The sequence below is a fragment of the Stigmatopora nigra genome, chromosome 9 (genome assembly GCF_051989575.1).
Source record: "Stigmatopora nigra isolate UIUO_SnigA chromosome 9, RoL_Snig_1.1, whole genome shotgun sequence".
NCBI lineage: Eukaryota > Metazoa > Chordata > Actinopteri > Syngnathiformes > Syngnathidae > Stigmatopora > Stigmatopora nigra.
This window is the reverse complement of record NC_135516.1, coordinates 2,204,996-2,228,582: the sequence shown is the minus strand read 5'-3', so window position 1 is coordinate 2,228,582 and position 23,587 is coordinate 2,204,996. Positions and strand designations below refer to the sequence as shown.

The following is a 23,587-nucleotide window of genomic DNA, read 5'->3' as shown; positions in this document are numbered from 1 at the left end:
TTGAATTAAGATTCTCAGCAAATCATTTTAAATATATATTTCCTAAAATGTTGGGAAATTATTTAAAACTAAAATATATTTAACAGGTATGTATTTCTGCATATATCGAACTCCAAAGAGTTATCAATTAAACAACTACTACAAGGTCAAATATGGTGCTGCCGCTTAATAAAAATATTCCTGAATACTCTTCCCATGCCAAGAGTATTTAGGAATATTTTGTATATTTATAACATTTATAATGTGCTTAAATCACGCGGAAAACGGCATTTAATGATTAAATACAGATGCTGGAGCTCTTTGGAAGTTTAAACCAAGTCCAGGGTAGTGATTTCCCTGGTGAACGACAGCCATGGACGTCAATGGCGAAAAACCCCAAAATGCACAAAAATGACTTTAAATCCAGCCGAAAACAGCATTAAATGAATACGAATACCGCAGCATTAATAAAAGTAATGGCAATTTTTAGAGACTATAACCGAGCCCAAGGTGCTTGATTTCCCGGTAAAAAGGAACTTTTAACCCGGTACCGGACCTAATTGCAGTAAATTTATTTGTCCATTAGGTGGAAGTGTTCTGCCGATTCAAAACCAGTCTAAAGTGCGGACACGTGTATTAAAAAGCGGGTCCACTCGGTTCTGGTGGGTCATTTTGCACGGGAACTGTGTCTAAAATTTTCTGGAGTATGTTTCCTGGACTTACTAAAATACAGATTAATCTCAATGTTTTTTATGGTGGTGTTAATTACAGTATCTACTGTTATATTGTTCTCTAAGGCCTCTAGTCTGTTTTTTTTGAGAAAGTCGAGGAATCATACTCCAGAAAATGTGAGAGTTTAAAATTTTCTGGAGTATGATTCCTGGACTTACTAAAATACAGACTAGAGGGCTTAGAGAACAATATGACACACACACGCATATATGCGTGTAGCCCACCTGCTCCTCCCATTAGTCAGCTGGGAGAGCAAAGGTGAATGACGATCTTTTTTTTCATCAATATTGACAACTGTTTTAAAATGTGTTCTAAAAGCCATACCTTTGTGTTAAGGATCCGAAAGTTGCTTTGTTGAGGGACGATTGGATGTAGAAGATATATGCTGAGCTTATGGTTTTCTCCTGATGCCAGCCTTATTGAGGCTGAGAGCTACAGAAAAAACATGGATTGTAAACGTTAGCCAAATCCTGCAAAAATATCTGAGAACTTGGATTTAATAAAAAAATAAATCAAACATGGGGATTGAAATGTAAGAAAAAAAAAGATACAATTGTATGCTCTCCAGTTTGGTGTCGTTCATTATTCTACAGTCGCCAGGATTTAATTACTCTCAGAAGTAAATGCGATATATCTGTCACAACAGACTACCAACGGACCCACGATATCCCAGAGGACATCTCGAAACCTCCGGGATAGTCTGGCCACTTGGAGTACAACGGAGGCGGCGAATAGAGAGAAAGCAAAAGCGCGGATACCGGGCGGGCCTAGCCGCTAAGCTAAGGCAGCAATCACAACGAGCACCGCTTCCGAGTATCTTTTTGACCAACGCCAGATCCATCACCCACAAAATGGATGAGTTGGAACTTCAGATTGCTACCAACTGCTATGTTAGGAACTTCAACATTATTCTCATCACGGAAACTTGGCTACACGCGCAAATCCCTGACGAGGCGGTATCGCTAGCTAGCCGAACGCTATTTCGAAGTGATCGTTGAAATGAATTAATTGGCAAAAGCATTGTATTTTCAGATCTATCAACTTCAACAAAGCATGATTAAAGACTGTTTCGCCTAAGTTGATTCAGTACGTGATGTGTCATACTAGGAGACAAAACTCTACACCATGTTTATTCTAATATCAAACGTGCTTAGAAAGCCACTTCTCTCCCTCACCTGGCTGGATCAGATTATCTCTGCCTATCCCTCACCCCTGCATACACTCCACACCGGAGGCTAACAAGGCCACAAATAAAAATAATAAAAAATTGGCACGAGGATGCCCTTTCTCAGCTGCAGGACTTTTTTTTCCGGCACCAACTGGGAACCTTTCGAACACCACAACCTCCAGGACTACACGGACACTGTTCTTTCCTACATCAAAAAAAATGCACGGACAATATCACTGTTAATAAACATATACAGGTTTTTCCAGACCAAAAACCCTGGATGACGAAGGAGACACAGCCCCTCGTCAAATGCAATAACACCAACTTCAGATCAGGGGATAAGGTACAATACAGCACTGCCAGAGCAGAGCTGAAGAGAGGCATTAAAAAGGCCAAGGCATCAAATATAAGGAAAATTGAGGAGTACTTTACAGGAAATAACCCAGAGATGTGGCAGGGAATACGACATATTACCAATTACAATGACAATAATAGGTCTGTTAATGCAGATGCCTCACTAGCTGAGGAACTGAACCGTTTCTTTGCCCGCTTTGAGACTGGCAAATCAGACCCAGTCTCAACACCCCCACCACCACCCTGCAGCAGTACACTGAAGTTTCAGGAACACAAAGTGACTGGTAATGTGGTCTGTGAAAACCAGGCAGACTGTTGGCCCTGACGGAGTACCTGGGAAGGTGCTCAAAGCCTGTGACCAGCTGGCTGGAGTTTTCTCAAAAAAATTCAATTGTTCCCTGCAACAACCCATCATTCCATCCTCCCGGACATCTGCCACCTTTATCCCTGTCCCCAAAAAGCCAACCATTGACTAATTGTACTCAGCTAGATTATAGGCCTGTTGCACTCACGCCTGTGATGTTGAAGTGCCTGGAAAAGTTTGTCGCCCGCCATATCAGGGATACAATCCCTCCCTCAGTTGACCCTCACCGGTTTGCTCATGAGCAAACGGGTCCACTGAGGATGCTATCGCCATTGCTCTACACACAGCACCGAGCCACCTGGCGCACCATAGGGAATTACGTGAGAAAGCTTTTCATTGACTCAACACTCAGCCTTCAACACTATAATACCGGACATTCTGGCTGACAAACTCTCCCACCTTGGACTATTCTCTTCCATATGCTGCTGGATAAAGAACTTCTTAACCAACCGAGCACAAACTGTTAGACTTGGTCCCCACCTCGCTTCTGGGTCCCCTCGAGGGGTACACGGACGTCCCTTCGGATGGACGGACAGTTCGTCGAACAAACGTCTAGTGATAATGATTATCCCATAGCAAGATCGGTACCCGGACGTCTGGCTGCCATTGACGGCGGTAGACATCCGATTCATGTTGACTGTTGCGTTATATATCCACTAGATGGAGCTCTAATAACAGAATTAGCATCTGCACCTCAGTCAACAGGAATCGGACGTCTACTACCGTCAATGGCAGCTTATTGTGTTCAGTTGGGACAATAATAGTATAAAAGAGGCATGTTTGTCTAGACCAGGGGTGGGCGAACTTTCTGATTCGCGGGCCAGAATTGATACTAAATTTGACAGAGGAGCCAGGAGCATTTGGACACGCAATGTAATTTATCAAACTTGGGGATTGAAATGTAAGAAAAATGATACAATTGAAGGTTAAAATGTATTTTCAAATTTACTTGCAACATTAAAAACATTATTCAACGAAAGAAAGTCTTTAAATTGAGAGTGAAGAGCGGCATGTTGTTCTCCAAGTTACACTCCAACAAAGGTCAAGACTAGTGCGCAATCTTTCGGGGAACAGGGGTATTGCAGGGCAAAGGGAAATGAATGAGGTCCTTGATTATTAATATAATTTGGACAACGTCGGCGGGCCAGATTAAAAAGCGGGCCGCAGTTTGGAAAGCGGGTGGGCACGCCAATATTATGCAATTTTTAGATAATTTTGATATTAGATATTTAAATATTAATGCTCTGGCATTTACAAACTCTCTCTCTCATGATTATCATTTTGAGAGCGAGCAAATCCGACTACCAAACGTCCGTTCGGCCAAACTGCCCGATCCGGCCGAACTGCCCGATCCGGCCGAACTGCCCGATCCGGCCAAACTGCCCGATCCGGCCGAACTGCCCGATCCGGCCGAACTGCCCGATCCGGCCGAACTGCCCGATCCGGCCGAACTGCCCGATCCGGCCGAACTGCCCGATCCGGCCGAACTGCCCGATCCGGCCGAACTGCCCGATCCGGCCGAACTGCCCGATCCGGCCGAACTGCCCGATCCGGCCGAACTGCCCGATCCGGCCGAACTGCCCGATCCGGCCGAACTGCCCGATCCGGCCGAACTGCCCGATCCGGCCGAACTGCCCGATCCGGCCGAACTGCCCGATCCGGCCAAACTGCCCGATCCGGCCAAACTGCCCGATCCGGCCAAACTGCCCGATCCGGCCAAACTGCCCGATCCGGCCAAACTGCCCGATCCGGCCAAACTGCCCGATCCGGCCAAACTGCCCGATCCGGCCAAACTGCCCGATCCGGCCGAACTGCCCGATCCGGCCGAACTGCCCGATCCGGCCGAACTGTCCGATCCGGCCGAACTGTCCGATCCGGCCGAACTGTCCGATCCGGCCGAACTGTCCGATCCGGCCGAACTGTCCGATCCGGCCGAACTGTCCGATCCGGCCGAACTGTCCGATCCGGCCGAACTGTCCGATCCGGCCGAACTGTCCGATCCGGCCGAACTGTCCGATCCGGCCGAACTGTCCGATCCGGCCGAACTGTCCGATCCGGCCGAACTGTCCGATCCGGCCAAACTGTCCGATCCGGCCAAACTGTCCGATCCGGCCAAACTGTCCGATCCGGCCAAACTGTCCGATCCGGCCAAACTGTCCGATCCGGCCAAACTGTCCGATCCGGCCAAACTGTCCGATCCGGCCAAACTGTCCGATCCGGCCAAACTGTCCGATCCGGCCAAACTGTCCGATCCGGCCAAACTGTCCGATCCGGCCAAACTGTCCGATCCGGCCAAACTGTCCGATCCGGCCAAACTGTCCGATCCGGCCAAACTGTCCGATCCGGCCAAACTGTCCGATCCGGCCAAACTGTCCGATCCGGCCAAACTGTCCGATCCGGCCAAACTGTCCGATCCGGCCAAACTGTCCGATCCGGCCAAACTGTCCGATCCGGCCAAACTGTCCGATCCGGCCAAACTGTCCGATCCGGCCAAACTGTCCGATCCGGCCAAACTGTCCGTTCGGCCAAACTGTCCGTTCGGCCAAACTGTCCGTTCAGCCAAACTGTCCGTCGGCCAAACTGTCCGTCGACCAAACGTCCGTCGACCAAACGTCCGTCGACCAAACGTCCGTCGACCAAACGTCCGTCGACCAAACGTCCGTCGACCAAACGTCCGTCGACCAAACGTCCGTCGACCAAACGTCCGTCGACCAAACGTCCGTCGACCAAACGTCCGTCGACCAAACGTCCGTCGACCAAACGTCCGTCGACCAAACGTCCGTCGACCAAACGTCCGTCGACCAAACGTCCGTCGACCAAATGTACGTCGACCAAACGTCCAGTGATGCCCTCAAGGCTGTGTACGGAGTCATCCTCTGTACTTCCTGTACAAATTAGACTGTATAGACCAGTGGTCTCAAACCGGTTCCACATTGGGCTGGGCCGCAGTGGGTCCTGGATTTTGTTCCAACCGATTCAGTGCCGACATTTTAACCAATCAGGTGTCTTTAAAATAAGCAGCACCTGGCTCTAATTAACTGATTGCACTTGCAAAAGGTATCCTTGTTGAGTTGGAATAAAAACCTGCACCCACTGCGGCCCTTTGAGGACCGGTTTGAGACCACTGGTATCGACGCTATGGGTCCCACAAAGTACGGACAAATAGGCTTAAGAACAGTTTTTTCCCTCATCCACCAGGACTCTAAACTTGCGGTAATGTGACACACAATCCCTTCTATGTAATAACTTTGAGGTGAGGTAATATGGAAAGATGTTGGGGGTGATCTGCCTCCTACTGGCTGACTGAAGGTGAGTGAAAGACAGAGGTAAATGATCCGCTCGGGGCATGATGCGATGTATCCATCACAGCAGAGAGCCAAATTACGAGTCCGAAATTATCACTTATTTGGGTCTTTTGCTGGGAAAACACACCTTTTGGAGACGCACTACCAATTTCGTCATACGTAGTTTCTCGGTATGATGACACTTAGGCTTTTGTCGAGTCAATGATGATGACAAAGCCTATGTCCGATTATTATTATCCTTGGCCATGAAAGATCCTAGTCCATGGGCTCTGACATAACGACGAAAACACTCGAGTTTGAACCTAGGCGGGTCCCATTATCACATTAAACTGTTCAATTGTTTAATTTTGAACATTTGACGGATATTTTACTCAGTAGTTGCACACATCTTGTGGTGTGATTTAATGCACTGCTCTGCAGCAGTCAACAAAAATATAAGACTTGCATATTTTACTGCACACGGGAGCTTTACAACGTGTTGGGTGGAAATACACCACAACTATTAATTGTAATTCTTACATAATTAATCCGGCATCTGTTCCTAAACGGAGAGCAGTCATTTCAAATGAAGTACAGTATAGCTTTGATAGGAAGTAAAGAATTGAAACAATAACCTAAATATGTTTTTCACTCCATTAAAAAATCTGCAAGCTCTGAGGAAATGACATCTCATATGGCTAGCAATGCAGCCAAAATTCTCCAGCTGTTCCCTTCAGACATTGAGTAATTAGAGTTGGAGGGTCACACAGCTAACAGCCAGTAATTTATTGAGAGTGGATTAGATTAGACTGGATAACTTTATTCATCTCGTATTCGGGAAATATCAATGTCACACTAGCAAGAGGGTGAGAATACAGACAAAGGAAAAGACATTTTCGACATAAATACGTAATATTCGATACCTGGGAGCTTGTGATTCAAGAAACATAATTTGTGTTTAAACTAGAATAAAGTGTCATTGCACTCAGTCGATAGATAGCAATGGGGGGATAACTGTCAGAGTTTATTCCAGAAGTTATGTCGGAGTACTTAGAACTTTAGAGAAAAATACTATTTTGTGGTTGGGTGTGTGTGTGTGTGTGTGTGTGTGTGTGGGGGGGGGGGGGGGGGGGGGGGACTGAAAATAAGTGAGAAGCACTGCCCCAGAGAATGCGGCCGAGTGGTAGTTTTCTGAAAAAAAATTGCACCTTCTGTCTTCTAGAAAGTTAAAAAGTTGGAAAATGTGAATTGAGAAAAATGTTTCCTGAATCTGTACTTTGATGGCAATTATGTTCATAAATATGTAAGAATGTACAGTAGTGTTTGAGTCATGTGGGGAATAAACAAAATCACAGTTTCTGCCAGTTTAGTATGGATCTAGAAGCAAATAATTTAAAACATAATAATAGTAAAGGCAGAAATACCTCTTTTTCCATGAAGTTGACACACACCCCATCTTTTGGGACATTTCTTGCCATAACAGAGATGATGACTTGTGATTCTGTTTGGTACCAGTCATGTCTGCCAGATAAACTCAATGAATTAATTGTCTGAAATAAAATTACAGAAGTTAAACTGAGGTTTTATTTTATTTATTTAAAAAAAATAACTTCATGAAAGAAAGGGAGCTGTTATTTATTGAAGAACAATCCTATTTATGGTTGGAAATTTGAACAACTGCCTGAAAAGGTTTGGTTTTGATTTTTAGCACATACAGCACTTTCCCAATATATTGGGACCCATGGTTAATCAATGTTAAAAGCCTTAGAGACGAAGGAACACCATTCAATAAAGGCAGATGTGTGTCAAGTCTGTCGACCCTCACGTCAGGCACATGCTTTCTGCCACTGACAATATCTCCTTTCACAGGAATAATTACCAAATTTACTCACATATAAGCCACCTGTGTATATAAGCCTTAAAGTTGCCTTTACGTTTTTTAATTTTACAATTTATCGCATATAAGCCACCCCTTGCGTCGTGTCGTCACGGCACCATTTCTTTGTGACATCATCGTGCCATGGCGGTGTCAACTTGAAGTTTCGTGAATGTCGTGTTTTATGCGCATATGAGCCATACCTTCTATTTAGTCATCATTTTTTGTTCGACAAAAGCGGCTTATATGCGAGTAAATACAGTAAGAACACATGTATTTTGTTCACAGTGAGGGGGATAGAAAAGAGAATTAAACAATGTTCTCAAAAGATCACTATAATTGAATTTAAACAAATGTAAGCATCTCTTTTTCCTGAAGTCTACAAATCTAACCATAAGGCGCTGTTTGCTTTCCAGCAGATAGTTTGGGAGGCATGGAAGAAAAAAACTTTTTCTCACTCTCAATCAGAAACAACTTTTTTTAAAGGGCTACTTTGAAGCCAAGATAGTTTTTAGCCAACAACACGCTCATGTGGGTTTAGCATGAAAGAAAAGATGAGTATGCAGCGAAACATACCTAATGATAAGTATTGGGCAGGATCTTAAGACTCGTTTCTTTGGGAATCTTTTTTGGGTGCATGGCATCCGAAACACCTTGAAATACTGTACCAAGATCCTGCAAATCCAAATCTAGTCGTCTACACCCAAAGACTAAAAAAATAGGTTGTCACAGGGCTTTTCAGCAGGATTAATGACACGAAATATGTGGTCAAATCTACAGCTGTTTTACCAAACATAAAATAGGGATCTTCCCATGGTCATTTAAATGTTCTAGTTATTAGGTGCTACATAAGGTCTATTTTTTAAAGATATTAAGATTAACCCTTTCATTTCATTATGAAAAAGTATTGCTAGAGGTTTTGTGGAAAAATTCTATTGACTGTAATAGAGGATTAAAATATAATTCTACATACTTTATTTCATTTACCTGACAGTACTAAGAGGTTCATGAAATCTTCAAAATATTAAAAAAAAACTTACTTCACAAGTGGCACGGCTGGTATTTTCTGCATCATGTAGCCCCCGGTATGCAATTACATCAAAAGGACATCATAAGTATATAACAAAAATAAAACAACAATAGTATCCAGAGGGAAAAATAACTTCACATTCAGCTTACTTAGGTCCGTCTAAAGACTGAAATTGTAATACTGATAGGGAAGGCAACGCCAGCCACAGGGGGGATGGGCTGGCATAAACAAAAACACTCACCATGTTGACACTGCCGTTGTGCTTTTCTGTTGGGCCAAAAAAGAAAATGTGGTTGTTTTTCAAGCTTAACTATATCATACATTACACCAGGGCTCGGGAACCTTTTTGACGAAGAGAGCCATAAACAATTCATATTTTCTAAACATTATTGAACATTACTGTAGAGCACGAGATAAGCGTGGACTGAGAATGGGCATCGGGAGAAGCTTGGGCTTCCGTGGTGAATGGGTCGAGTACATTCAGTGAGCAATCAGCTTGCGTGCTTATGCCCGTGATACGGCCGTGGTGCGGGCGTGTTGCGGCTGTGATGCGGCCGTGATCCCCCATGATGCTTTGCACATACGTGCATTTTTTGTGTTTTAAAATTTATAAAATGATGAAATTACTCATTCTAATAGAATATTTTGTTTCCACACCTTGAAAGACGATGTAATTTATAATTTTAATTTAATATCTTTAAAAAAAAAATTTCCTGAAAAAAATCCACGAAGCTCTGCAATAGCTGAAGCGCGAAGCAGCGAGGGATTATTGTATTTACTAACAGCGGTGGAAAAAAACATAATTAAAACAAATATTGCAAGTTGTGACACTTGGAGCACTTTACTGCGATAAAAAAAATGGGATAATAGATGACGAGACGGGGGAACAAGTACGAGTTCCCCCTTTTTTGCGGATAATGTAGACCAGACATGGCCGCTGTAATCGAAAAATCGCAGAGTAGGATCACTCCTATTATTTCTACATTCCATACTACATATTTTCGTACGAGTTCCCCCTTTTTTTGCGGATAATGTAGACCAGACATGGCCGCTGTAATCGAAAAATCGCAGAGTAGGATCACTCCTATTATTTCTACATTCCATACTACATATTTTCGCGCTTATACAAAATAGTAGAGTAAACAAGGACAACCATTAATTACTGTACTTATTAAATATCACAGTTACAGGCTTTGAAAGCGCTATAATGCATTAATATTTAAATATAATAGATTTTTTTTTTATTTAAATACTTTAAGTATTGTAGTTTCTGCACTATAAAGGTACACCTAAAAGCCTTCAATTATTTCAAAAGTGACTGAGCAACTTATAATCCAGTGCACTATATATGGATCAATATTGATTCACAACAGGTCTCGCAACTACGACAAGCAGCGTCAGCGAGTATCCAGTTGTCTACGGTTTGAGTCAGCATGAAAATAACCCTGAGCCTCCCATTCATAAGCTCGCTTCTTCTTCCTATCCGGACCCTCAATGACAAAGAAGCCATTGTTTGTATCGCATTGACGGTCACATAGCGCTATGTTTATTAAACTCGACGAGTTGTTGTCACATTTCTGCCTCTGTTTCCATTCTTTGACTCTTGGACCTTTTGGACGAAAACACGAGTGAACAATCAACTGACTGTTACTCTTCAAACTCCAGCCGCTAGATTGGCATCAACAGCATTCAAAGCTAGACTACAAACTGTATATTATATATGACTCAATATTGAGCCGCAACAGGTCTTGCAACTATGCAAACAGCTTACAAGTCCATTATCCCCCTTGGAAGACAGCTCCGGACAACATACACCACTCTCTGCCAGTGGATCGTAATTGGCTGGGCTGATATATCATTTTCAACTATGGTTCGAGCTTTCAGGAAGGCAGCTGCCAGACAACTAAAGCAATACGGACTCGATTAATGACAGACTCAATTAATGACGGACTTCAATGAGATGGTCCCTGGGTGTTGAATGCCATATTCGCTCAGGTGTTCAATTCAGACACTGAAGATGAAGAATTCGAGGGATTCATAGATGAGGAATGAACTGATTTAGTGTTTCTTTTGTGTTTACAGTTGAACAAAGTAGGTCATATTGTGAATATGGACGTCAACAGCTGAATGTTATACTGCCTCATTGTGTACGCGAGACCGCGCACGGTTCACTCGTGTGAACATCAAGATATTATTGCTTTGCACTATTTCGAGTGTTACTATATTGTGATTACACTAACGTTTAATGTACCGCAACATCAGAATGTTTTTTTACACGTTTTCTGAATGGAGGAAAAGTTCCCCTTCACTATATGATATAAATGTTTCACTTACAGTGGGGCAAATAAAGAATAAAATAGTAGAACTTATACTCCAGAAAATTTACACCAGCATAGAAAACATTGAGATTAATCTTTGAATTAAGATTCTCAGCAGAACAGTACATGACAGAAGAAAGTAAAAAAATTGTAGAAATCCTACTCCAGAAAACGTACACCATCATAGAAAACATTGAGATTAATCTACGAATTAAGATTCTCAGCAAATCATTGAATATATATTTCCTAAAATAAGGGGAAATTATCTAAAATTAAACTAGAAGAGACATTTCCAGGTCTGTCTGTCCAAGGCACTTAGAATTTAACATAAGTCTTGTAGTGTTGTTTTTTTTCTGAGTATCAGTACAACTTTGAACGCAAGGATAAAATAAAAAAATATAATACATTGGCAGCACGTACGTATTTGTTCTTGTATTTAGAAATATGTCCACCGTGGGCCAGTACTGTATCACAAAATCTAAAATTCAAAAAACATATGATCTGATATTTTCTAAGATTTAAGAAGGCTGTGTTATGGAGCCTAGTTCTATAACTAGTGATTTTTAAAAGGCTGTAGTATAAAAAAGCATTTTCCAAACTCCCACACATCTGGATGCTTTTTTTTCCATTTCAGCCAATGCCTTTGGAGAAAAATTCAGGTATGACTCAGTAGGTCCCTTCATAAAGAGTGCATTTAGGGAAAGCACCTGCTTTGTTTGTGCCACACATAGATGGAACTCAATACCAATTACCATACAAGAACTCCCGTCTCTGAACCTTGTCGCCAAGCATCTTGAAGCCTGGTTATTAGATGAACAATATTGTGATCACAACTAGAGCTGGACGATAAAACGTTAACGATCCTTATCGTCAAATAATTTTTGCCCACGATATTAAAAACTTTCAATAAAAAATTCATAATTTTAAGCTACAATTACAGCACCCGATCACCACACAACGGGGGCGTTGTTGCGACATGATTACTAGTTCCAGGCCAACGCTCAGAGGAAGCGGGTGCTAAGGAAAAGTGATTTTATGAGAGTTTAGCAATCGAGACTAACACGGAGCATGAACGCAAAAAGGACAATAACACGACCAAAATGAGTGATTATGAGATGCAAAGCAGAGTCACTAAAAGATCCAAGTGAATTTCTTACACAATAATGTTTTTTTCCATTTAAGGTAAATGTTCTGAAAACATTGCAAAAATCTATAATTGTTGTCTTGGGTTAAAATGAGTTAAGTTAATCCAACATTTTTATTTTAGACTGAAGAGGAAGATTGGGACATTTTCAAAACCCAATACAGTGGTACATGTACAATGCTTTCAGATGCAAAATAATCATGCATTGTAGTTTAGTTGAACACAATAGCCCTTAGGTATGAGTGGGAGCGTGATTGGTTGTCCGTGTCTATGTGCGTTGCAAAGAGCTGGTAAACAATTCAGGGTGTCCTACGCCACTGACCGTAGTTGGCTGGGATAGTCTCCGGCACCCCGACAACGCCCATAAGGATAAGCGGAACAGAAAAAGAATGTTGTCGACACCGAATTCACTGGGAGGGCAGCTCCAACACGTGATTAACAACAATCGTGCCTAAATGAAGGTTTTCAACATCAAAGGGAGGCCTTAACAAGCAGCTGTGACAGGTCGTAAACAATAGCCACACTTTGATCCTGATGAGACCTCAATAATTGTTAATTGACTCAGATATGCATGTTCAAACAAAGTGTCAGTATTGTTGTGGGCACATTGCAATGTCGCTGTACAAATGAGACATTGTTCAGGACCGGAAGGAAACTAGCAGACCGGATCAAATCTTACTCTAGGGCAGTGGTCCCAACCTCGCGGACCGCGGGCAAACTGCGGCCCCGTCTTAATATGAAAGATTAATCTTCGTGCGGCGGGCTAGATTGATATGAATCACACTGTGTTCGGAGCTGAATGAACAATCACGGTGAGGTATAAGGCTCTGGAGGGCGGGACATTGGCCGGGCTGTCCAGTGCCTCGCTCACTCACTCATTCATTCATTCCTCCAATCAGCTGGGCGGAGAAGCCGTGAAGCTGATCATTCCGCTCGGCGCGCAGAGTCCTCTGCTGCTCTCAGCATAGAACTGAATGAGGCGCTATGATCCGTGATCCAGCTTGTGTCTGTAGCCATCTCCGCGAGTGAAACTGAAACTTAACAGTAAGTGCGTTAACATTGCACTTGAGAAATTTGTAGAGCTGTCGTAATCCAATACGATAGGAGAGCGAAAGTGCGCATGCGCCACAAACCTGCGCGACTGTAAGTTAAATGTTCAACCCGAGACTCATTCCAAGAGGAAACACGAATTACAGCCCCAGAGATGTCTGTTTCAAAGCCTGCCGTGAAGAAAAAGGTAGGTGATGAGCACAGACAGTCTCAAGAAAAGTGGGGAGTGCAATATTTCTTTGTTGAGCACTGGGGCACCCCGACGTGTCTCATTTGCACAGCAAAAGTTGCGGTGCAAAAGGAATACAATTTGAAACGTCATTATACTACGAGACATGCTGAGGAGTATGAAAAATACCAAGGAGATGAGAGAGCCAACCAGGTTGCCAGTCTTCAAACACGTCTTCTGAGGCAACAGGATTTCTTCAAGAAGGCTACCATAGAAAGTAATGCAGCAGTCAAAGCTAGCTACGACGTTTGGAACTGATTTCTAAAGCAGGAAAGCCATTCACAAAAGGTGAATCTATCAAAAAGTGCATATTACAGGATGCACATATTGTCTGTCCAGAAAAGAATAGTCAGTTCAACCACATCAGCCTTTCTGCCAACACCGTGGTAGAGCACATTTCTGACCGGTCAAGTGATATTTATGATCAACGATGTGAGAAAGCACAATGTTTCAGTATATATTCAGTGGCTCTTGATGAGACCACACACATCACAGACACTGCCGAGCTCGCAATATAGATGATATTGATGACAATTTTGAAGTGATGGAGGAGTTGCTCACAGTAATTCCAATGTATGGCCAGACCACCGCTAAGGAATTAATTTAGCAGCTGTGTGATGCCATTGAGAATGTTGGTTTGCCATGGAAGAGCTTTGTTGGAATAACAACTGATGGAGCCCCATCAATGATGGGGAGGAAGAATGGACTGGTAGCACTTCCAAAAAATGGAAGAGGGGGGTATGGAGGAGGCCATAGCTCTGCACTGCATTATCCATCAGCAGGCCCTTTGCAGCAGAAGCCTGAAGTTTGATGTCTGTCGTTGTCAAATACATCAACCAAATCAGACTCAGGGGCTTAAAGCACAGAAGATTGCGTGCTTTATAGAGGAAATAGAGTCAGAATATGGGGATGTGCTGGACTTCACTGAGGTACGTTGGCTCAGTAGGGGAAACGTGTTGAAGAGATTTTTTAAGTTGAGAGCAGAAGTAAAAGACTTCATGGAGATAGATGGGGTTGCTGTTCCTGTGCTTAGTGATCCTAAATGGCTCATGGACTTAACTTTTCTTGTTGATATCACTCACAAACTTAATGTACTGAACAGGCTACAAGGCCGGGGGCAACTTGTCAGTGTTGCTTATGATGTGAGAGCATTCTGCACTAAACTTGTGTTATGGAAAGCCCAGCTCTCTCAGACAAACCTTTGCCATTTCCCAGCATGCAATGCTCTAGTGGATGCAGGTACACCATTTAGTGGTGAGAAATATTTTGAGGGCATTTTCAAAGCTGCAGGGGGAATTTGATCAGATTTGCAGACTTCAAGACACAGGCACATTTCACATTTTTGCGGACCCCTTCTCCTTTGATGTGCAAGATGCCCCTCCTGATTTCAAATGGAGCTCAGTGACCATGTGCCTTTTTGGGACCACATACTTGTGTGAGAAACTCTTCTCCACCTTGAACTTCAATAAGTCCAAGTATAGGTCCAGACTTACTGATGAGGATCTTCAAGCTCTATTGAGCATCTTCACTGCTTCCTCCCTCAAGCCAAATGTGACTCAGCTATGTGAGAAGAAGCGCTGCCAGGTCTCTAGCAGCAAGAAGTAGCCAAGAGAAGCCGTGTTCAGAATATTTCATGTTCAATGTTGCATTCAAGTTCAGAAAGGTAAAGGGCAAAAAGCCGTTAGAACACATTGGAAACGGAATAAAAATAATTAGTTTTCTCTACGTAGCCAGCCACTGTATATCTACAGTATGCTCATTATTATTATTATTTTTTATTACTGATTGATTTATTTTTTATTCATCTTTAAATTAATTAATTTAATTCATTATTTTTATTTTAAAAAATTAAGATATTTGATAACGTTGGAATGTTTTATCAGCGCTTTTCTTGTGGAAATCCTGATGCGGCCCAGTCTCTGCCTCTAGTGGACCCCAGGTAAATTGAGTTTGAGACCCTGATCTAGGGCAATCTACCCCTCAATCGCGATCAATGTAATGAACACACCTAGTTTAGGGGTAGTGTTATGCTAACTCAATGTTCAATATACCCATACTCCCGAAAAATCAAGTTAAAAACTTCTTCTGGTACGTAGGAATTTCATATATAGAAGTACAACTCAAAAATTAAACAAAAGCTATTGTATACCATAGGTGGAGCACTGAGTGTGTAAGTCAAATTTAATTTGCCCCATAACTTTGGACAAATTTAACCACCTGTTCCATTACACATTACAAACATAAAACAATGGTAATGTTGGTTATGATGGTCATTATTGATATTTCTTCATTCTTAAGTTATCTTCAATACAAACGTATGCACAAACAAACAGGACCTAATAACCTGTTTGTAGGTGAAAACTGAAGAGGGTATTTTAACTGAATGAACAAAAACACCCAGGGGTTACTCACCATCAAGCAATTCCTCACAGCATTTGATCCAATTCTCAAATGACTTGTCAGAAGCTGGTAGAAACACAAAAACAAAAGTTTTAAATTTAGCCACAGGACAAAAGTTTACTTCAATCTTTGTGTCTTCAGCCATGTTCCCTTATCACTGAAACCCACCCACTTGTATTCAAATTAACGCCCACTTTGGGCAGAGGCAAAGAAAGCTTTAAGAATTGGAGTAATAACGAGAGCCTTTCCTTTTCTATTGTCAATAAAGAGAACTGGTAATGGGAGGTTCAATAATTTCTTGCCTATATTTTAGTTGACACTTGTCTCACCAGATCTTTCAGAACAAAGAAGAGAACATGCAACACTTCACAGATAGCAGATACCACTCTTGCTTGTTTTGTGTTTTTGCTGCTTTTCTGTCTTTTTTAATTGGATTTGAATATTTTGTAATGCCTTCCCACATACTTTGCGCTTTTTTCTTTGTTGTTTTGCGACAATTGCGACTCGACCCCACTCGTCACGTGGCTTGGTTTCTTTGTGCAAGTCTTAGACGTCTATGGAACCGTGTCTTCAATGTCTTCTGAGTCTAAGCTTGCTACTGTCTTCACTTTGCCTCAGCTCCAGACTACTGAGGGACTGTGCGATTCCGCATATTTTCAACCTCATTCTCAGTCGGCAGAAGGTCCCCACCTTGTAGAAATCCTGTTAGTGGTTAAAGTTTTATCTAGGTCTACAATGTATGTTCCTGTGTCTGTGCTTCCTACTGCCTTGCTAATGCAACCAAGGTCATTTCCCGCATACGGGATGAGATAAGGTTCTAATCTTAAAAAAAAAATCTAATTTAACCAAATGCAACACCCTGAGCAGAAGGGTTGTGCAGTAATTCCTCGTTATCCGCAGTTAATGAGAACATGAAACAAGAAACCTGTACCCGTGGTCAGAGTCATGTTTGCCAAACTGCAGAAAAAGTGTCTCACACTTCAACATGAAATAATGCATATTTTTTCATTTTTATTTTTGGAAAAATACTTTAAAAACCTGCCATACACTTCAATCCGCAAAATGTAAACCATGAAGTAGTCAAGGATCAGTGTATTAGAATAAAACATCAATGTTATGAGGGGTTACAAGTTTTATTATGAAGGGGTGGCAAAGCTCAGATGATACGGAAGTCACTCATTGTGGAGGTAGTGGATGTGAGACGTGTGCTAAGTGCAGTCAAACCCAGGAAGGCCACAGGACCGGATGGAATACCAGGCAAAGTACTTAAGACCTGTGCTGATCAACTAGCACGTCTTCACAGATATTTTCAATCTTTCACCACAAAAACCCTCTGTCCCAGCCTCTCTGAAAAGCGCCATCATCATCCAGGTACCAAAGAAGTCACCCGCGGCCAATTCCGCCCAGTAGCTCTCACACCAATCATCACAAAGTGCTTTGAAAAATTGGTACTGAAACATCAAAGCTGGTCATCCCCTTGCCCACCAACTCTTCATCGACAACAGCTCAGCCTGTATCACTATAAGACCAGGTATTCTTATCCCCAAATTGGCCAACCTTTCCCTCTCCACATGCTCCTGGATTGTGACTTTGTGGTCAACTGACCCCAACATGTGAAGCTGGGTCGCCACCTCTAATCCGCCCAAACGATCATCACCAGCTCGCCCTTAGACTGTCCTCTACTCAAGTCGCTCTACACACACACGACTGCAGATCCATGCACCCTGAGAACATCATTGTGAAATTTGCGGACGAGAACAACGGTGGTCGGGATGATCACAGGGGGAGAATAAGACTCAGCGAGTGGTGCGGTCTCAACAACTTGGCAATGAACTTCTCCAAAACCAGAGAACTCATCCTGGAATTCCAACGGAAAGACTGCTCCGTCACCCCTGTATATTAACGCCGAACGTGCGGAGCAATGAGAGATTTTCAAATTCTTGGGAGTCCACATCTCTGCTGATCTCACTTGAGCGGACAACACCAGAGCATTCGTAGAGAAGGCGCAACAGAGGCTACATTTCCTAAGAGTACTCAGGAAGGCGCAACTAAACACCAACCCTTAGAGGGTGATCAACACAGCCAAAAAGATCAACTGCCCCCTACCTACTCTGTCCAGCATCTATGAATCCCAGTGCATTAGAAGGGCAGAGAGCATTATAAAGGATAATACGCATCCCAGCTTACACCACTTCAACCCACTGCCCAGTGCAAGACGCAACAGAGCCATACCAGCGAAGACAAATACACCCAAGGACAGTTTCTTCCGAAGAGCGATCACTTAAATTTTTTTGGAAGCAACCATTTTACCAATTGAAATGCCTTGGAATGCACACCAGCGCTACAGCTTCCGCCATATTGATTCAACTGCATTATAAACTGGAAGAATTCGATAACAAAAGTGCATTGTGAATATTCAGAGATGTAAGTCCTGATGAATGATTTGCCTTGTGCGACTTCAGCGCATATTGATTTTGCGTGAATCACATTCACTCCTGAAAAACTACACAAATGGGACAGGGGTACTATTGAAATGGGGTCAACTGAGGTTGGCAGCTCCGCACATATTTATCTATTACTTTTACCATATTTTCACAACTATAAGGCACACCCTCAATGAATGACACATTTGAATGTTTTTTTCCATATATAAGGCACACCGCATTGTAAGGCACACCACTGCATTACACTGGTCTACCGCACCATATTATACGGGTCTATAGTAAAGGCTGGAGTAACGTTATGCATCCATTCCTGAAATCTCGGACCACAGTTGAGATTTCCACTGGGAATGACGACAAACATAGAATTAATGTGCTAGATCAACCTCAACCGAAATGAAACGCTGTTTTATATACGTCAGCATTCACTGCGCATCGGAAATAGTCAGGGCCTGCGTGCAGTAGTTGATAGAGCTGTTGCGGCTCAATATTGATCCATCTATATAAATATAAATATACACCCACACACCCACACCGCCACCCCCCCCCCACACACACACACACACACACACTACACACACTACACACACTACACACACTACACACACTACACACATTACACACTACACACATTACACACTACACACATTACACACTACACACATTACACACTACACACATTACACACACACACATTACACACACACACATTACACACACACACATTACACACACACACATTACACACACACACATTACACACACACACACACACACACACACACACACACACACACACACACACACACACACACACACACACACACACACACACACACACACACACACACACACACACACACACACACACACACACACACACACACACACACACACACACACACACACACACACACACACACACACACACACACACACACACACACACACACACACACACACACACACACACACACACACACACACACACACACACACACACACACACACACACACACACACACACACACACACACACACACACACACACACACACACACACACACACACACACACACACACACACACACACACACACACACACACACACACACACACACACACACACACACACACACACACACACACACACACACACACACACACACACACACACACACACACACACACACACACACACACACACACACACACACACACACACACACACACACACACACACACACACACACACACACACACACACACACACACACACACACACACACACACACACACATATATATATATATATTTATATAGTTCGCAGGTTAGCTTTAAATGCTCTGTTGACACCGTCCTAGCGGCTGGAGTTCTTTTGTCAATCCAGCCGGAATAACAGCGAGCACCAAATTAGTATGCTCGCCGTCATACCGGGTGTATTGACAAAAGATCGACATATCCCAGCATGAACCGCGCATGGGGCAAAATGAAGCCACAGGCTGCTTACCGTAGTTGCGAGACCTGTGGAGGATGGTGTACCCTATCGACTGATTTAATTAATTTTATTGTGATAAACAATTTTAATATTGGTCCGTATATAAGACGCACTGGATTAGAAGGCCCCCTGTCTATTTTTGAGAAAATTTAAGACTTTGAAGTGAGCCTTATAGTCGTGAATATATGGTGACTATTTATTCATCATTACTATATATTATCTGTGTATGCATTCAAAGACTCAGCGACTGGTGTGGTCTCTTTGCTGACCTTGCTTGGACTACTTACTATATTTTGACGACTATAAGGCACACCTAAAAGTTTTAATTTTTTTCAACAAAAACTGGGCAAAATTACTTAGAAGAAAATGAAATTTAGAAGAGAATCCTACATTTCCTGCTACGGCAGACAAATCCACAAATACAAAAACGTTACCAACCATCCAGTTGGAGTCCATGAGTGAATGATGCGTGGGCTGCCGCGTAGTTGTTGAGGTGGTACTCTGCTATGCTGTGAGAAACATTCGGAGGTTATAGGTAAAATTTCTCTGATTTAAATAACCCCATTCATGCAGAAAACTAAAAAAAAAAAAATTAAAGTACATGAACAGGAGTATAAAATGAACAATGACAATCTTGGATGAGAGATGCTTATATATAAACAAATACAGACGCTCCTCTACTTACGAACATTCAACGGTACATACGAACATGTCTGCAAATTGCGTTTATGTTGAAAAATGTTCGTAAGTTCGATTTTGTATTGCGCGCCTTTTTTCGAGTAGTGCTTCTTTCCGCCGCTAATACCGACGCCTGGCGCTGTGAGAGCTCAGCTCACCCAGCATCCACCTTCCCCTACCCAGCTCGTTGCAGTGCGGAAGTGCGCGAACGTATCTCCAGTACGCAAAGAACCTTTTTCATTTTATCATTAAATATCTCGTGCATCCATTATTCAATATGATTGGTGAAATGCGAAAGTCTTCTAGTGAGGTAGGTACAAGGAGGAGGCAAGCCATTTCATTTGAAACAAGTGGCAATAATAAAGCTTGATGCGCGTGAGAAAGTGGTGAGCGTTGCACGGGAATACAACTTGAATCGTTCGACCGTCAGTACCATTTATAAACAGAAAGATCGAGCAGCAGGACCCAAATATTGAACGATGCACAAAGGTTGCAAATCAATTGAATGATGCCATACAGTGATACCGCATCATTTATAATGAAAAAAAGAAAACTGTGCAATCGTTATTAAATAGCTTCTTTCGGACAGTTACTAGTAAATCTCTCTATCTCTCTCTCTCTAATGTATGTATACAGTACTGTATGTATTCTCTCCATTTTATTAAATGTTTTTTTTCTGTAAAAAACAATGCAGGTTACCTAAACATGCCTTAAAGACTGGGATTTGAGCTCGACTCAGTTCATGGGCGGTTATTTTGCACCTTGGTTTCCACACACTTCTTGAAATCGTGTTGACTATTTTTAATGAAATATTTCATGGTTCAAAGATCACACTTCAGAAACTCAGGCATTTTAAGAGTGCTGCCTCCCTCTGTAAGATATCTAAATATGTTTCACTTTTTGGACCCTGTGACGTCTCTTCTAAGCCATTATGCCAAAAGAAAGGAACTTGCCTAAAAATTGGCACAGCCAATAGGGAGGGTGTTGATGTCACCACGCACCGACTCATTACAGAGATGCACATTACCTAGTATGCTTATTGGGAGTGACTTTCAAGCATATACAGCTTAGATTAAGACAATGTGCATAAAGATGATCACGTGTTCAAAATACTCATTTGCATAATAATTCAGCAGTCCCTGTATTTACGATGAATTTCATTTTCTCAGTTACTCTAATAAATACTGAAATTGCTCTTTTACAGTAGCACCTTGTACCCACAATACATACCCTGTTCGCATGAAGGCAAGGGGAAGGCCTGGATTTATCTGCTGTACTTTCTTGGCATCATTCAGAGCACCTGAAAAGTGGTTGCACTAATTATATTATAATCTTTTTACAGAAAAAAATCTTCACACCAAAGTTTATTGTATCATCTGATGCATGAGGAAAAAACGGTTGAAACATCAACAATTGCAAAATAGCACTTTTAACTCTAGGGTTGCAATTGACAGCAATTAACATACAATACACACCCAACCATTTCCAGCCCTCCCCATTCAAATGGACTGGAAATCTGGCGCGGTAAAAACCACTGAAACGCAATCGTCAAAGGCAGAGTTAATGAGTTAAATAGACACATTTTACTTAGAATTAAAGTGAAAATGCCAAATGTTGGCATCTGCTGTATTGCAGTATCCACTAGGGCTGAACATTTAATTACGAGTTCCCTGGCAGGTATTGTGATTTCCATTTGAATCAGTAGTGTTTAAATCAAGCTCCAGTGAAAAATTCATGATACGATCTAGACATTACAAACATAAGAAAATTGCAACAGACCATCAAATTATAATATTGTAATCCCTCGAATATCGCATCTTAAATTTTTGCGGCTTCACTACATCGCAGAATTTTTTTCTGGGGATTTTTTTTAAAGTTCAGAAAAAAATTAAAATCCATGCTGAAACTCAAAAGCCAAAGTCCTGTCTTCTGCTTGCACTTAGGACTCAGCACTGCAGGATTTTTTTTTTTTAAAGTTCATAAAAATGTTAAAATTGTTGTGAAACTCGTAACAAGAAGCCCCTTTTCTGGGACTCAGCACTAAAGTAAAAAAAATGAGCGTGATGTACAGTCATGAATGTTCAAGGATGACAGTAGTCTTACTATTTAATAGATTTTCAGTTTTAAAGATGTTAACTTACAGCTGTAGTTTTTGAGAAGTATGTGGGCATATGCACGCTGACAGAGCCACTCAGCATTATCAGAATCAGCTTCCAATGCATCATTCAGGTCCTTCAAACAAACAAAAAAGGTCAAATTAGAGCTGATACCTAAGAATTTAGTTCAAACAAAGGGCTTACCAGAAAAGGGCTTGCCAAAAAAAAAAAATTCAGCCGGTCGTCGCCTCTTTTCTTATTTTTATTGTTATTATTTTATTTACTTTAAATGCCAGACAGAGAGACAGAGGGAGACAGAGAAATTGAATTAAAGTATAGTAGAAATATACAGTAATTTCTGATTAATGCTAACAACAGTGTTCCACGGCGGCAAAGTGGCTGGGAAAGTGCCTGTGCACACTTGGCATTTTGTGTTTTTTGCAAGTTGTTAGTCAATGCCAGACATCAACATCAGGGAGACAAATTGGAACCTTCACGAGGTGTCTCCTGAGAGGCCGCCCGTCGCGGCCTTCGAATCCAACAAAGACCAACCAGAGCTGCCAACCAGGAACGTGGAACCCTACATTTTTCATCCAGCCGAAGATATTCGACTGCCCCACACCTCCGGCTACCCCCCGGATGAACTAATCCGCGTTCCAGTGGCAGCTCTAGCTGGTGCCTAGGTAACCCCTAGGCGCCTGGGTGGCCTAACAACAACAACATCAACATATAATATAATCGCATAGACTTAAATATCGGTTTCAAGCCGAAAATTACTAGCGAGTCCCCACTCACTCACTGGCAGAAGAGTTATACAACTATTTTCCCGGTTTTTAGACGCAAGCCATGCACTCAGTCAGTATTCAACCTTCGATACATCCGACACCAAACTCTGAAACTCTCTCACTAAGCGAATAGGGAGTGGACGTAAGACACGTGCTACGTG

At 42.3% G+C, this 23,587-nt stretch overlaps 1 protein-coding gene across 1 annotated transcript in view; it reads right to left on the bottom strand.

Annotated features, from left to right (window-relative positions):
• Positions 1-23,587, bottom strand: part of sugt1 (SGT1 homolog, MIS12 kinetochore complex assembly cochaperone) — a 34,481-nt gene that overhangs the window by 9,240 nt on the left and 1,654 nt on the right. Inside the window, exons 3-10 of the mRNA XM_077723858.1 lie at positions 22,687-22,777; positions 21,776-21,845; positions 20,306-20,376; positions 15,941-15,994; positions 9,029-9,054; positions 8,798-8,823; positions 7,306-7,402; positions 1,036-1,143 (exon numbers count right to left, since the gene is read on the bottom strand). Coding sequence (XP_077579984.1) covers positions 1,036-1,143; positions 7,306-7,402; positions 8,798-8,823; positions 9,029-9,054; positions 15,941-15,994; positions 20,306-20,376; positions 21,776-21,845; positions 22,687-22,777 — 543 coding nt within the window. The remainder of the gene's footprint in view (positions 1-1,035; positions 1,144-7,305; positions 7,403-8,797; positions 8,824-9,028; positions 9,055-15,940; positions 15,995-20,305; positions 20,377-21,775; positions 21,846-22,686; positions 22,778-23,587) is intronic.